The sequence below is a fragment of the Talpa europaea genome (assembly GCF_964194135.1).
Source record: "Talpa europaea genome assembly, chromosome: 6".
Classification (NCBI taxonomy): Eukaryota; Metazoa; Chordata; class Mammalia; order Eulipotyphla; family Talpidae; genus Talpa; species Talpa europaea.
The window spans coordinates 38,741,202-38,758,186 of record NC_140072.1 but is presented as its reverse complement, the minus strand read 5'-3'; the positions used below and the strand labels follow the sequence as shown (position 1 = coordinate 38,758,186).

The 16,985-nt window shown below is 35.9% G+C and overlaps 1 protein-coding gene across 1 annotated transcript in view; it reads right to left on the bottom strand.

Moving 5' to 3' along the window:
* Window positions 1-16,985, bottom strand: part of AFF3 (ALF transcription elongation factor 3) — a gene marked incomplete at its 3' end in the record, with an annotated part of 474,001 nt that overhangs the window by 152,384 nt on the left and 304,632 nt on the right. Inside the window, exons 7-8 of the mRNA XM_084234797.1 lie at window positions 11,486-11,566; window positions 7,517-7,553 (exon numbers count right to left, since the gene is read on the bottom strand). Of these exons, the coding sequence (XP_084090923.1) occupies window positions 7,517-7,553; window positions 11,486-11,566 (118 nt within the window). The remainder of the gene's footprint in view (window positions 1-7,516; window positions 7,554-11,485; window positions 11,567-16,985) is intronic.

Here is a 16,985-nt window from a genome sequence, read left to right as displayed (position 1 = left end):
AGGTTGTGAGGACACAAGCCTTAGAGCACATGGGCTCTGGGGGCTGTGGGAGTCCTGGGCTGGATCAGCGGAGGGACAAAGCTGTGGCTGATTATCTCTGCTCTTAGCAGCACTTATGTTGTGGCAACAAGCAAAACAATAGGTTCTGGCAAATAGAAAGGATACAACAGGGCTAAACAGGGCATTTGTGAACAGTCTAGAGTGAGTGCTCTCTGCAACTGCAGGACTGATAATGAATTAATATTTCAGGGGAAAAGTAAGCTCAGGATGGAGACAGGAATTTAAGCTATTTTTGGCCTCCAGAAAGAACAAGACACAGAATTCTCTTAAATATTTTGAAATTTAGGTGATGCAATTTCTGAAGTTAACTTGAAATGTTTAAAAGTGCATAAGTCATTATGAACCATAGTTTCTGCATGACAACCCTCAGGAAAATTATGGATATAATCTAGAAGATTCTCAGTAAGAGATTTTTTAGTTTGGGTGCTCAGGAGATCTTTCCCTGGAGCCACCGAAGAGGACTGTTAGGTGTCATCCTAGTCATTTCACCTATTTTCACAATGGAAACCTCACTGGTCTCTTTGGGAGGGAACCTACAATGATCATTAAGAAGCTGGTGTGGCGTGATTACTTGTCATCTATTATTATCTACAATTACAGTGAGGAGGAGAGGGAAAAAAAACAAGCCAAAAAAAGGACACACATCTACGTAAATGCCTGTGTATGTAGATACGTGTAACAAATGTATTTTTAAGTTGACCCTCCATACTTGCCTACCTGTGCCTTTCATAGCACTTAACATACTAGGTGTTTAGTATATGTCCTCTGCCGACCAGCCATTAATACAGAACCCCAGGCTTCAGTGGGAGGAGAGACGTAAGGTACACTCACCACTGAGATGGGTATATATTTTGAAGTATTAAACAGCTTGATGGCTCCAACTGGAAACTTAAAATACTTTGACAGCCTCATTTTTAATCCAATGAAACTACTGAGGAATTAAATGTTGGCTACTCTGTATGATGAATATAAAGAAAAATAATTCCTTACTTATGCCTTTATGCAGTTAAAGAGCTGCACTGCTGGAGTGTGATACTCTATCAACAGTGCTAAGATATGAAGTGCAGCAGAGTTTTCAAAGGGGAATCAAAGTAGGCCTGAAGTTGGATTCTGCTACAGAAGAAAGCTTAGCTTTATGAAGAAACAAAAACCAAGTTCACAGTAAAAAAAAAAAGTGAACAACAGAGAAAGGTAACGAGCTTGCTATACTTTTGTTTTTAATTCTCTTGCCCCTTCAACCATTACTCTAATACACTTATTTCTAGATGTACCCATCTAGACTTACCTAGATTTCTGATAAGAAAGATGAGAGATAAGACATTTAATGTAGTACTGATGGAGGAAAAGAATAGAAAAGTTGAAAAGGAGACATCACAAGAGGAGAGTCTGACTCATACAAGGAGGTGGGGGTAGAAGGGATTAACATAGCCATTAATCCAGCTATAGGAACTAAAATCCTTTGGCACCAATGTGTACATTACAAGGCACCCAGGCTGGTGTCAGACTGCTGTAGAGAGTGTCACAAGCACAGACCCTGCTGTAGAGAGTGGCTGGAATTCTCATGGAGGTAAGGATATGGAGACTGAAGGCCATTATAGAATCTCTGGTCCCTTTCAAATTCTACACAGATATTCAAAATCAACAAAGACAAAACACTCCACAGAGATGAACCCCACTCTACCAGAAGATGATAAAAACTAAGGCAGCCCACCACAAAAGGGCAACTCTTTCTGCCTGCTTGTGTCTATGCAAGTTTCCTTTATTCTTTTTTCCCTTTTCTTAATAAATCTGCTCTTTTGGATAACTAAGTCTCTTATCTGGTGGAGAAACTCACCTGAGAAACTCACCAGTGCTGCTGAAAGGGGAGCTCTGGTGAAACTTTTCGCAGAGTGAGCCCAAGGACCCCAATCTCTGAACCCAAAAACTCCAAACAATGACTTCAGTACCATCTCTTTTCTCCTTACAATTTTTTATGATAGCTGTAGGTATTTTATTTAAAAACAAACTTATGGAGGTAACATTGGTTTACAACATTGTGTGTGATTCAGAGGGATAGGATCACCCCTCATCAGATGCGTGTCCCCACATCACACCCACCACCAAGGCACCATAGTTATCATCATAGTATACTGTATACCTCTTGTAGTCTCAGTTACACACATTTGTAGAGTTTGTTCTTGGTTTGGTTTTGTCTGATCCTTGTTTTGTTTTATGAGTTCTATTATTACTTTTAGCGGCTCCAGTGGGTATTTATAACAAAAATAAATTTAATCTTCTATTTATTGATTAATCAACTTCTGGCAGTATCTTTTCTTTTATACTATGTAACATAAAGAAACTCATTTACTTATTCTTTCCCTCTGTCTAGCATACATAAACTCTGCAGAGCTATACCTTTCCTTTTACATAGCCAAGAAAAAAACATATTTAGGTTCTGTTGAATAATTATAAATGAGTCATCCTCATTAATATTAATTTAATAATTTAATTTTTGGAATTGTCTATAAGTCAATTATAAACCAATACCAGGATTTATAATGCTATAACACTATAAATGCCAGTCACTAAAGAACAAAGTAGTGGAACTGAACATGTGCAGAGGAAAATGTCACCGAACCTTAATAAAGGCAAGTGTTCCTGGCATCTATGTCAGATGGATTTTCATGCTCCTATTTCATCATGCCTTAGGGGAATGCAAGCCACAGGTTTCTCTGTTGCAAGCAGTAGCTATGATTTCCCAGAAAAAAAAAAAGCTAAATGCATGGAAAAGTATATATGTAAATGACAGTGTATATCAAAAGTTTTAATCATTAAAATGAGTTAACTGTGAAAACATGGGCCTTCCTGGTGGCACAAGGGTTAAGACACAACCTATAAAGCAATCCGCAGCCACTGCAGCACAAATTTGATTCCTGACCAGCCAAGAAGCAACCCACATGGCGCAGCAGACCTCTCCTGACTCGCCCGCTGCTCCCCTCAGCAGTGTATTTCAGTCAATCTGCCTGTTCTGTTTCCCACTCTGTCTCTGGTGAATCTTCTCATCCCCTACATCTCTGGCCTGTACCCCAGCTCTTACATGCATAAATAAATACATCTAAAAAACCCCCAAAATTGTGAAAACAACTTCAGGCCAGAAAATGAGATATTAACAGTTAACAAGAATCCAGAAGCCTGCTAGGGATGCATCCTCTTCCTGCCCTCCAAGCCAGCTACCTAAGAATAGGATTTGGGTTAATCATCTCTTCTTTTCTTGATAGTTTTTACTACCAGATATTTATTAATAAATAAAATATTCATTAGTTTTACCTGATTTTAAATTTTATGTAAGTGGAATCAGATGAGTCTTACTTCTGTTACTCAATATCATTTAAATTGACCTATCACAATACTATAGCTTTGGTCTGTTCATCTTCACTGCTGTGTGGCGTCCGCCCATTAAAACCGATCATGATTTTCTTGTTCATGCTATTCCTGATGGACACTTAAGTGTTCTTTTCCTTATGAATGATGAAATTACAAACATTAATGACATACTTCCTTGTGTACAAGCTAGCAGTTTTGGGCTGTATGGTTTACTATGTCTAACTCTACCAAGGAATCCTTAATTGGTTTCCAAATTAACTGATGGTCACACTTAAGTTTTTTTCCTAATTTAATAATGCAAAATGAAATTCAGTGTGGGCTAGTGTCTTTCAATCCTAGAAAAATTTCAGCCATTAACTCCTTTAATATTTTTCTCTGTCCCCTTATCTGTTTCTAGAATTCTAAATATTCTAAATATACATTAGACCCTCTTACTTCATACCCCATGTTTCGTTTTCTTTTTCATTACAAAAGGACAGGTTATTAGGAAAAAGGGAAAGGAAAAAAGGCACCTACATAGACACAGGTGGGCAAAGAGCTCCTGCTGCTGCTTTTGAAAGGATTGTTAAAAGAGACCTGCATAGACACAGGCTGGAATGTGTTTCTGAACTTCCATTTTACACTTTCCATTTCTGTCTAACCTAGGCTACTTCCTGGATAATTTCTTAACTTAAATTTCCTAATTCTTCAGCTATGTCTGATCTTGTGTTAAACTTGACCAAGGAAATTTTATTATTTTTTCTATTTCTAGAGATTCTGATTTGTTCTTCAAATCGTATATTTTTTCACATTTTCCAAAGTGCTAATGGTGAGATTCTATCTTAGACTCACTTACCCTATTTAAAATATGGTTTTTATCAGAGGAAATTGTTCCATACGTAATTGTAGATTACAGTGTGTCTGTGGTAAGAGGTGGGTTCAGCATCTTTATGACCACCTTGCTGAAGAACAAGAATTCTATTTCTATTATTTATTATTCTTCACTTCCTTTGCTTTCTTTTTCTGGTATTCCAATTAGCTGGCTTTTGACCTTTCCACCCTGAGTGATCTTCCATGTATCTTAACCTTTGTAGTTTCCATCTGTCTTTTGTTTCATAGTTAGAAAAGTTTCCAATTTTATATTCCAGATTCCAGACTTTCTATTAAATTTTAAATTTTGTTGACTTTTAAAAAAAATCCCAAGCCTTCGTATATTTGTATTTCACACCAATCAGTTCTCTTTTTATTTGATACAAATAATTTAAAATAATTTTGAGGACTATAACTATACTTGAGTTAAGTATATATTTCCTCTGGATAAGTCCTTCTTTTTGATGCTTGTGTCTATATAGTCACATTTTTTGAATGATATCAGGCTGGTTAACAATGGCAATTGGTGTGGATTTCCTGTATTAATCTTTTTTTAAAGATTTATTATTTATGCATACAGATAATGGGGTATAGGCCAGAGGTGTGTGTGGGGAGGTGAGAGGATTCACCAGAAACAGAGTGGGGAGCAAAACAGGTAGATTTACTGAAATACGCTGCTGAGGGGAGCAGTGGGCAAGACTGGAGAGGTTCGCCTCACCATTGGGTCAGTCCCTAGCTGGGGATCGAACTCAGGCCACAGTGGTTTGCAGTGGCTGGCAATAGCTTGACAGCACTGAGACTTTAACCCATGCACCACAGGGAGGCCCCCTGCATTAATATCTTCATATATTTCCCTAACATATGTCTCCCTTGTAGGGAAGGGCTAATTTCGAGCTGTTTATAAATGGACATGGGTATATTGACTAGAAGTCTTCATTTAGGGTTCAGAAGAGGCAAACTGAGAGCCTTGGCCCTCCTCTCACTCTCCAACAAAAAAGAGAAGTATTTTACTCTAGGTGTGCAGCATTTTTATTTATTGCCTTCATGAGAAAAGTTGACTCTTCTTCCACCACCCATATATGTCTATTTTGAACATCTATTATTGTCTCTGAATCTCTTCTGCTTCTGTGGGAAATGATGGTGAGATCAGCTCTCCTGAAGTTTCAAATGTATTACAATCTGTACAGAATCCTCAGATTTTAAAATAGGAAGATTTCCTTTTTATAGATATGTTTGGAGTTTTGGGGAAGATTCTGAAAAATACACACGTGAAAGCCAGTAACAAATTTCCTTAGACAATGAAATACCACATACGGGTATCTCTCATATTCTATAGATGGTGGGTCTGCTTTTACTGCTAAATTACAGTGTAAGCATGTAAATATTATGGAATGCTGAAATAAAATTATTTCAGATGCCTATCAAAATGATAGCCTATAGTTTTGGGACAAGAATTCAATGTCATGGTGAATTGTCATTAAATTGTCATTCAATGTCATTGGGTTCAAGGTGGTGGGACAGAAAATCTATTGTCTTTGGGGTAGAGATCCTTGAATTCAAATCCCAGATGTCATTTTTTTTTAAGTCATGTGACTTTGGGCTAGTTATTAACCTCAGAATCTCAAGTTCATCATTTACCAAATGGGGGTGATACAGTCTACCTCATACAGATGTTGTTAGAATTAAGTGAGGGCCTCCCCTGGTGGCACAGGCCATTGAACACAGTGCTGTGAAGCTGTCCTTAGCCTCTGCAGTGCGGGTTCAATCCCGGCTAGTGGGCAAGAATCCCTCATGGCATGGCAGACCTCTCCTGTCTGGCCGGCTGCTCCCTCAGCAGTGTATTTCAGTCAGTCTGTCTGTTCTGTTCCCCGCTCTGTCTCTGGTGAATCCTCTCATCCTCCCGTGCATCTGGCCTGTACCCTGATTCTTATATAAATAAATCTTTAAAAAAATAGAATTAAGTGAAATAACATACATCAAGGTGCTGACACATAGAGACTCAACAATTATTCTTTGTTCTTCTCTGTGTTAAAGACTTCCAGCTGAGGGAAGGTACACTTATTCATCTACTATGGCTTCACTTTATCCTAAGCAGTTTAAATCCAAAAAAAAAAGAAACAGTGAGGAAAGTTATAGCAACTCTTCAGTATGCTTGTCTTTAGTATGAGTAATGCACACCTAATAGACTTAAACATGCATTTCTTTTGATACTTTTTCATATTTTCTTAACTATTAAATTTATTATTTTCTTTAGATTTCAAGTCCCTTGGCATTTCATCTCCTCATTGGTGCCTGCACACTCAGCAAATTCCCAAAGAGGGACAACTACTATTTCCTATGCATCATTATGCAATTACCCACTGTCCTGACATTTCTCTGGCTGTGCATTACAAGTCTGGGATTTCCTAGCACATCTGTCTGGATGTCTTTTCTGCCCAACAATTCTGCCTTCACATGGTTCTGCAGGTGAATCTAAGTTCCAAACACAGTGATTTTATATTCAAACATAGCTTTATAACTGGCCTGAGGTGTACTCAGTTGACTGAGCCATGAGAAAAATGAAGCCCAATTTTTTTTGTGGTGAACTTCCATGACATGAATAGAGTCCTGTATACATTTTTAATTCTCAAGAAAACATTAATATCAATCGTAGTGCAAAACACAAGAATTAAAACACCACTTCATGAAATGAAGATATGCTTGGCTTTTGGGGGAACATTCTGAAAAGTACAGATAATACAGCCCATTTATTTTATTAGACACCAGATTCAATAAGGAAACTCCTTTCTAATTAGTCTGTCTTTCTCTGGATAAGGTCATGGTTTCTTCATGGATTCTAAAGCCACTTATCTTGAGGCCCTCTGATTGGTTTTCTTTGTCTATTCATTTTCTTTCAATTTAGGTATCTTAGTCACCATTAACATTTTCCATTCCCCATTACAATTAATAGGGGCCAAATCTGATAAAGCATGATGTTCTTTCCTCCTGGGATCACTTGAAATTCACCATTTTATATTTTTATTCTCCTTTCCTTCAATAATGATAGACAAGGTCACCAAGAATCTTATCCATTTCAGCAGTACTTGACTAACTAACTAGCCACCTTGGATCCCACTTGATTTTGTTTTCAAGTGAAATTCTTTGAAATCTACTGTCTATTGCATACATCTCTCTCTTTCCTGGTTCTCCCTCCCCAACCCTTCCCTTGCAACCATAAGGAGCTGTAGAGATAATTGTTTCTTACTTGGATTATTGTGTCCTGAGGAAACAAGCTGAGAGTCCTAAAAGAACAAAAAAATATGAATTAATTTACTCATTTTGACTTTCAAAATTTAAGTTGACCATGATATATATTACTGGTCATTATAACCTAATCACAGATCATAATCTATACCAGGTACTATAATCTATAATGAGAAACACTTACATGAATGGGTATGTCAAGCAGTTCTGATAATAGAATTCATAATCACTTCTCTTTTCTATTATTGACTTTTTTCTTTATTGAGCTAAAATTACATAACATATGGTTACAAATTTTTAAGTGAGTGGCATAGTAGCATTTAGTACATTCACAATGTTGCACAACTACCACTTCTACCTATTAGCAAAATACTTCCATCATTTCAAGATGAAACTCCTTACTGTATCTCCCCATTCCTTCCTTTCCTCAGTCCCTGGCATAGGTAGAATTTATCTATTCTGGATATCTTATTTAAATAGAATATCATACAATGTGTAGTCTTTTGTATTTAGCTTATTTCACTTAGAGTAATGTCTTGAGTTCAACCATGTTGCAACATGTATTACTACTTCATTCTTTTGTATGGCGGAATACTATTCAATTTTATGTATATTATAATTTGACCAAGGTGGTATCTGTGATAGTGGGGAGAAAGCATTTGGATACAGGATGTATTTTCAAAGTAATGGAGAGATGATTTAATGACAGGTTGGATATATAATATGAGAGAATGAAAAGAATTAAAAATGGGTACTAGGTTAAATACTGTCCCCTCAAAATCCACATCCATTCATGATCTGTGAATTTGACCTCATATGGATATAAGGGCTTTGTAGGAAAAATCAAGTAAAATGAGGTCATACTAGATTAGGGTGGACCTTAAATTTAATGACTTCTGTCCTTTTAAGAGAAGGAAGATATGGTCAGGGAGACAAAGGGACCATGAGCATGTGAAAGTGGAGGCAGAAACTGGAGTAATGTAGTTGTATGTCAAGGAATGTGATGGAAGAAGTTAGGAAGAAGCAGGGAAAGATTCTTTCCTAGAGCCTTCAGAGGTAACAGACCTGCTGAAACCCTGATTTCAGACTTGTAGACCCCAGAATAGTGACACAGTAAGTTTCTTTTAAGGTATCTATTCTTGTGTACTTTGTTACAGATGTCCTAGAAATGGAAAACATATGGTTCTAACATTTGGGCCTGAGTCAACTGCAAAAATGGAGGAGCCATGGAGAAGTAATAGCATGGAAGGTTGGTGAGGGATTAAAAGTTCAGTTTTTATAAACATAGGGGTGCAGGTGCTCTTTGGAATTGATGTTTCTGTGTTCTTTGGGTAAATACCTAGGAGTGGAATTGCTGGATCATATGGGAGCTCTATCTTTAGTAGGTTGAGGAATCTCCACACAGCTTTCCATACAGGTTTGACCAGTTTGCACTCCCACCAGCAGTGCAGGAGAGTTCCTTTTTCTCCACAACCTCGCCAACATTTGTTGTTGCTAGTTTTTTTAATATGTGCCATTCTCACTGGTGTGAGATGGTATCTCATTGTAGTTTTGATTTGCATTTCCCTGATTGCAAGTGATGTTGAACATTTTTTCATATGCCTGTTGGCCATTTGCATTTCCTCTTCGGAGAAGTTTCTTTTTAGCTCTTCTGCCCATGCGCTATTTACAATAGCTAAGTTTAGGAAACAACCCAAATGCCCAAAAATAGATGACTGGATCAAGAAGATGTGGTACATATACACCATGGAATATTACTCAGCAATCAAAAAAGATAAACACATGCCATTTGCAGCAACATGGATGGTGCTGGAAGGGATCATGCTCAGTGAAATAAGCCAGAAAGAAAAAGAAAAAATACCGGATGGTCTCACTCATAGCAGGAATCTAGAAAACCTAAATAAGGGACCAGGAAAAAGAATAACTATAAGAAAGAAAAAATCAAAGTCAACAAACAACTATGAACCAGAGACACACTATGGGGGTGAGGGGTGGGGAAGGAGGGATTGGGGTCAAAATAAGGGTGTTGCAATTGTATGGGGAATATAAAAATAAAATTAAAAAAAAATAAAGGAAGTCAGATTTATCCTGCAAAAAAAAAGTTCAATTTTTTATACTGAATGTTTGAGATGTTTTTTATACTGAATGTTTTTTTATACTGAATGTTCAAGTGAACACACTGAATAGGTAAATAGAAATATAAGTATGAAGTTTAGGGGAGGGAAATGATGCTAGAGATAAAAATTAGATGAGATCACCTGAGGAGTGAGGAGAGAAGTGGTAGGATTAAAGATGAAACATGTATGTTTGAAAACACTAAAGGGGAAAAAAGGAACAAATAAATATTAATTAACCCAACATAAGGATGGAAAGAGACAAAAGGAATAGGAAACAAAAATAGCTAGTAAAAATCGTAATATTACATGTCAGGAAAAAGCCCAAACATATCTGCATTTCTAATCAAAGTTAAACAGTTTCCCTCAAAGACAGAGACTCTGAGATTGGGCAAAATGTAAAAATCTAATGTGTCATGTTAAATCTTTTGGCAACTCAGAATCATTTTACCCTTCTATGCACTCCCCTATACTGGAATAGCTGGGAGGTTTGGGATTTTATATGGGTTCTAGTTTAGTTTTCACTGAGATGCCTTTAATATGGCTATTAGAAACAAGAATATAAAGCTGTATGTAGGAAATAAGAATGATGCATCTATTTGAAAATAAGAAATACTGAAAATAAATTACTTCTCTAGACTAAAAACTGAAAAACAGCCACAAAATATAAAGAAAAGCAAAGGAAGAAATAATACAGAGGAAAGCTAAAAATTAATGAAAACAAAAGTCAAGAGAACAGATTTGATAATACTATCAATTTTTAGCAACAAAATGTAGCACATGTAATAAAAAGATATAATTTAATATTAAATATGAGAAAATAAGGGATTTGAAAATAAGATTTCACTGTACAAAATTTAAGAATATTAAATAATGTAGCTAAGTGGAAGATTTTCAAAGATAAAAGTAATGAACAAAATTGGATTATGAATAGCCAGAAACTTTGAAAAAGCCAATAAGTGAAGAAGAAATGAAAGAATAGCAAATGATCTACTCTTAAAAGAAAATCCACCATTTTATGGATGCATTATACCATGCTGTTAAGAAATGGAATACAGCATGCTATAGAAACTGTCTCAGGTTACAGAAAAAGTTTGAAAGCTAATGAATTCATTATAAGAGGCTACTAAAGCCCCCTTTGAAACTGAACAAGCATACACAAAAAAGATAACTAGTCCTAAATTAAATATTAGCATATTAAGTCCAAAAGTATGGTATAATGAGCAATATACCATAATTAAGAAAATCTGGATGATAGTACCAGGAATTTTCATATTTGCCCCTCCTGTTTGCATACTTTCATCTTCATAATAAGTGTGCGGTTATGTATTCTAGGTTCAAATACAAAATAAAACCTTAATAATTTAAGCATATTTTATTGCTGATTTTTCGTGTGCTTGTTTTTAGAAAAATACAGTAGCCTTTTTTTTAAGATCTACAATATAATTTAAGCTTTATAAAGGACATTGAAGAGGAATTAAATACTACATGTCTTCAATTCTAAGATGCTGATTTTAAAATACATCATTAATTTAATATCAGCTTTTCATAAATATATACATTATAAGTGCATAAAATGACTGTAAGGTGCATTTCAACTTCACAAATGTTAGATAAAAAAGACAATTCTAACATGCATCACATTTTACAGAAAGTATGGAAATGTAGGTAAGATTGCAGGCTTGAATGTCTCCTACTCATGAATAAATACATGTTTGCAAATTGTTGAAAATCAGATCCATATGCCTCTGGCTGGAATATTTACAGAAGTAAAGATAACCAAGCATAAGCCCACTGGCCACTAAAAATCTCTGAAAGAATAAAGCATATTCCTCCTGAGTTATACAAGGTCTCACCTTATTTGGAAATGAAAATTTGCTTGTTTCCACTTTGCTAGGTGCTTGAATAGCAGAAAGTGGTGGGAGCCAGGTCATCTCCTAAAGGGAAGAAAAAACAAACAATACTGTAACACAGACAGTATTTAAAGGTAGTAGCACAGAAAGCAGTTACACACAGAAGCCTGCCTTAATAAGTCACGGAAGGGGTAAGGAATGAATTAACAGGTGAATAAAAGATAAAAGGAAATTTTTTAAAAAGGACCATGAAGCCTACTTTTCTTTTCGTAATTTCACCAAATCTTGGTTTCATGATTATGCCCAAGCCACCTTTATACCTTAAAAAGATTCAGAAGGCTGTCCTATTTTCACTTCATTTAAGCTCCCAAGTAAAGGGACATCAGCCTTGCAAAGGTTCTATGGAAAAATGCCATACAAAAGTGGTTGTTTCTCTTGGATTTGATCCCACAAAATTCACAGGGTGTTTCTGAAGGAATGCATGAATACCTTTAACTTTAGGGACCATTATTAGAGAATTTATTTATTTTATTAGAAACTCATTTTAGTATGAGTTTTCAATAAGCCTCACATATCACTTTGGTCTCATAAATATGTCATTTACGGAGAAGTGAAAAAACAAATCGCATATGAAATAAAGAGAGAGAAGGGTGTCATTAGTATAACATAGTATAAAGAACACAACCATAGCCCAACATGCAATAATGATATGCACCTTGACATACACTCACTAAACTGTAAAGGCGGGGGGTATTTTATTCACTTCCAAATATTCTCCAGTTCTTCCTCATGGAAGATATTTGCTTTCACTAAGTGATTGTGGAATTAAATAAAATCAATTTCTGATTACCAGGAAGTCAATGTGAAGTTTACAAATAGGTTCTGAATCCCAGTTCTTGATTTCCTTCTACCTCCAAACCTAAGCAGACATAAAGGCAGTAACTAATCCATTTTAAGAAATGTGAGATTTGGGCTCTTTTACTGAAGACATTTTCTTACCTCCCTTAGGACAGGTATGGTATTGATAAGGGATTCTTATGAGATTTTGAAATGAAAGTTTCCCTTTTTTGAAGTAACATTATAAGATTCTATAAGTTTTAGGTATTCATTGTTGAGAATCAACATTTTATATACTGAATTAAGTTTTTGCTAAAGGTCCAAATCTATCCTTAATTATACCAATGGGTCCACTCAAAAGAGTTTCCTGAGGATGGTCGTGTCTTCTTTCCTTTGGGTAACTCTCCTTCCCCAGTGCCTTGGTGGTGCAGACCCACATAGGACTAGGGAAAGAATGAGTGTTTACAACAGGCCCTGGGAGGATCTACTAACTGTATAATCTCTCACCCTCCGAGACAAATGTACCAAGATAGACTAAGCACACGGCATTTGAGGTGTCTCTACTCTCCTGGTCCTGAAGTTTTTCCAGTGTGAAGCGAAGGAAGATCCAGTGCTCTTCTTCCCATTTTTGCTCCCCAATATCTTCCCATTCTATCCTCTATTCATTTGTGGTGTCACTTGAGAAGATTGTTAAGCAGCACTGCTGAGTTCATGTCCAGTGTGGTATCTGTCTTTTCCTGTGGGTCCATGCTCACAGTTCCCAGGAACTGCTCAGATATTACTTAGATTGCAACCCCATTAACGGAGCTATGAAGACAGATACTTTTCTTCAATTGCCTAACAATATTCTTTTCTACAGCATGGTTATCCCACATATCCATCTTCACTGGTCTAAAATCTTATACCATTATAACAATGACAACCACAAATGGCTTCTCTGTTATCCCCAACCTTTTACATAATTATTATTATCTCCATATTACAGGAGAGGAAGACAAAGCTCAAAAAGATTAATTGGTTTGCCCAAGTTCACTCAATTCTTAAATCCCACGGCTGAAATTTGTATATAGATGACTTTATTTTTAGTTCAGTAATTGTCTATTTATTGTATTGCCCTCAAAGAGCTTAACCTAGTTTTAAGACCTTTCACAGCAAGGACCCAGTTTTTAACCTGCTTTTTCTTAATCTATATACACTATGTACAAGAAAAACTACAGCGTTGGCTCTCAACCATATCTGTTGTGTATCAATGCTCAGCCTCACATACTTACTGTACTTCTACCCATTCATTAAGACTCATCTCAAACATCATCTATCTTTTGGGACCTTTGCTGATTCCACTTCTGTTCTAGTGTAATGATAGTTCCCTTTGCATGCCCTTTCAAGTCAGTTATTTTTTCTTGCTCTTTCATGGTAACTCTCATTGTTTTTGTATTATAGTTTTATACATAAACATCTCAATCTGCACTCAACCATTTCTCCCTCTTCCTATAAGCCTTACCCCAATGTAGAACAAAAAATCATACTTAAGGAATCCTAGTAATCTCTTTCAAGAATATTCAGATCTATTAAACATGACCTTTTAAAGGACTGAAAACTTCCTCAGAGAGAGAGAGGGTCTACTCATCTTTGTATAGGCTGGAACACCTCATATACTAAATACTCAATTTCTTTTTTTATTTTTAAAGATTTATTTATTTATATATTCAGAGCTGGGGAACAGGCCAGAGATGTGGGGGGTGAGAGGATTCACCAGAGACAGAGAGGGGAACAGAAAAGGCAGACTGACTGAAGTACACTGCTGAGGGGAACAGTGGGGGAGACAGGAGAGGTCTACTTCACCATGTGGGTTGCTCCCTGGTGGGCCAGGGATTGAACTTGTGCTGCAGAAGCTGTGGATTGCTTCATAGTGTGGTGCTTAATCCCTTGCGCCACCAGGGAGGCCCCCTAAATACTCAATTTCTTGACTTAAACTGAAAGTTTATATTTCAATGAAAACTGCTCACTAATATTAATTCTAGATATTTCCAAATCATGTTTCCATCTAATGAGTACTTTTAAATATATGAAGGAATAGTAAAGATACCAGTGTTGTTTAAAGCATTGAAATCTATTAGAATTTCCCAAAACTTAAATAATTAGTTATACAACCGATTTAAATATATTTGTTCTAACTAATGGTAATGACTTTTTAAGGTTAATTATCCATTATATTGAAGTTTTCCATTGGGGTTGCTTGGGAAAATTGAGAGCAAATAGACTAATTCTATATCCTCTTTTGTCACTAGCTCAGGAACCATATCCTTAGTAATTTGTAGTGATTTCAAACTGTAGACTTTGGAATTAATCATATCTAAGTCTATGATATCTTTGGACCACAGGAAATGTAGATATTAACTATCTTATGATATAGTCATGGTGATTAAATGAGATAATACACACAAAAAGCAGAGCATGGTTCCCTTATGTTTAATCATCCAATAAAAGAAAGCACTATTATCATATGATCCAGCAATTTTACTCCTAGGTATTTACCCAAATGACACAGAAACATTAATTCCAAAGGGCACCTGCACCCCTATGTTTATAGCAGCACTATTTACAATAGCTAAACTGTGGAAACATCCCAAATGCCCAAAAATAGATGACTGGATCAAGAAGATGTGGTACATATACACCATGGAATATTACTCAGCAATCAAAAAAAGATAAACTCATGCAATTTGCAGCAACATGGATGGAGCTAGAAGGGATCATGCTTAGCGAAATAAGCCAGAAAGAAAAAGAAAAATACCAGATGATCTCACTCATAGCAGGAATCTAGAAAACCTAAATAAGGGACCAGGAAAAAGACTATTACAAAGTAAAAATCAAAATCAACAAGCAACTATAAACCTGAGACACACTATGGGGGGCGGGGGGAAGGGACGGGGAGAGGAAGGATTAGGGTCAAAATAAGAGGGGGTGCAATTGTATGGGGAATATAACCAAAATGAAAATGCATACATTGTGCAAAAATGAAAAATGATGTAAGAATTATATAAAATATTCAAAAAATTGATTAAAAAAAGAAATGGTAATAAACATTCACAGAAAAAAAAAGCACTATTTAATTTCAAATCATTTCACATTTCTTTTTTTAAATTTTTTTTTTAAGGTAACAATGATTTACAACAAGTGTATATGATTCAGAAATACAGATCCCACCTCTTAGGTTTATTTTACCACACCACACCCATCACTAAGGCACCCATAGTCCTCTACCATAGTCCATTGTATCCCTTTGGCCCTTTCTTCTATAGTCAGATTTTTAGGATTTGTTTTTGGGTTGGTGTTATCTGAGTCTGTTTTGTTTCTCTACTTCTATACATGAGTGAAACCACCTGGCATTTGTCTTTCTCCTTTCGGCTCATTTCACTTATAATCCCCTCCAGTTCCATCCATGTTGTCATAAATGACAAGAGTTCATCTTTTTTTAAATAGCTAAGTAGTATTCCATTGTGTATATATACAACATATTTTTCTTCTACTCATCACTTTTTCTTCCACCCAACAACTTAGGTTGTTTCCATAACAGCCACTGTAATTAGTATTGCAATGAACATGGAGTACATATATCCCTTCAAATTAGTGTTCTGCATTTTTCAGGCAGATATCTGGGAGTGGAATTGCTGGATAATGAGCAATATAATTTCTCGCTATTTTAGATTTTGGATGCCTCTGAGATAGGCTCTGGGCACCATAATACTGAACTGGAATAAGTAGACTGGAAAATGAATAATGAATATAAATGATAGCTTAATATAAACGTGAGGGTCTTTTTTTTTTGACATTTGGTGATGATTTTCTGACCAGAAATATGCTATAGGAACTTAACTCTTGTTTATATCCATAGTCTATAGTAAAATTCATTTTGTTATAAGTTGCTTGTTTTCAAGAACCTATTGACATCAAGTGAGGACTTACTGTATTTGTCTTAACACAGCTTCATCAGTGCCACTGTCCTAAGCAAATGTCTAGTTACCCAAAGTTATTTTTCAAGGTGACTTCTTATTTCTTAGATAGGCTTAAAATGCCAAATCTTTTTAGAGCAAAGACACTCTATTTTCTCCTAAATGAAAGAGCAGATGGTTAAATAAGGATATAGAATAAGGCATTACATTAACTGCCTATTATTTTTTCCTATATCCATCATACATCAATTTTCAGAAGGCCATAGACCCATGGCCAAGTAGCATGTTGATCATTTTTCATGCCTATTTTATAGCAAGTTTGACCATGAGTTCCAAGAGTCATAGCTTTAAGGTGAGTAGACTTACTAACTTGCACAACTCATCTCTCCTTCCATGTAGCAACCCCGTTACTCTGCTGTCACCTGCTTCAGTGGGTGAAGGCTTAGGGCATCCATTCACTAAGTACCATAGGTTTTTGTTGCAAAAGAAGATAGGGAAAAATGAATTTTAGCCTGAAGTCTAATCTTAGCATTTAAAATATGCAGTTATGAATATCTGCAAAATATATTCAGTTTACAAATAGGTTAAATGAAATTTTAAGTTTTCTATTATAATCAGTGAAAAAAGAAATGCCTTTTCTGGTCTCTCTTCCTGTCTACTATGCCCCAGCTGTAATCTATCTTGGTCATTTCCATAGAAGTTCTTTATCTAAA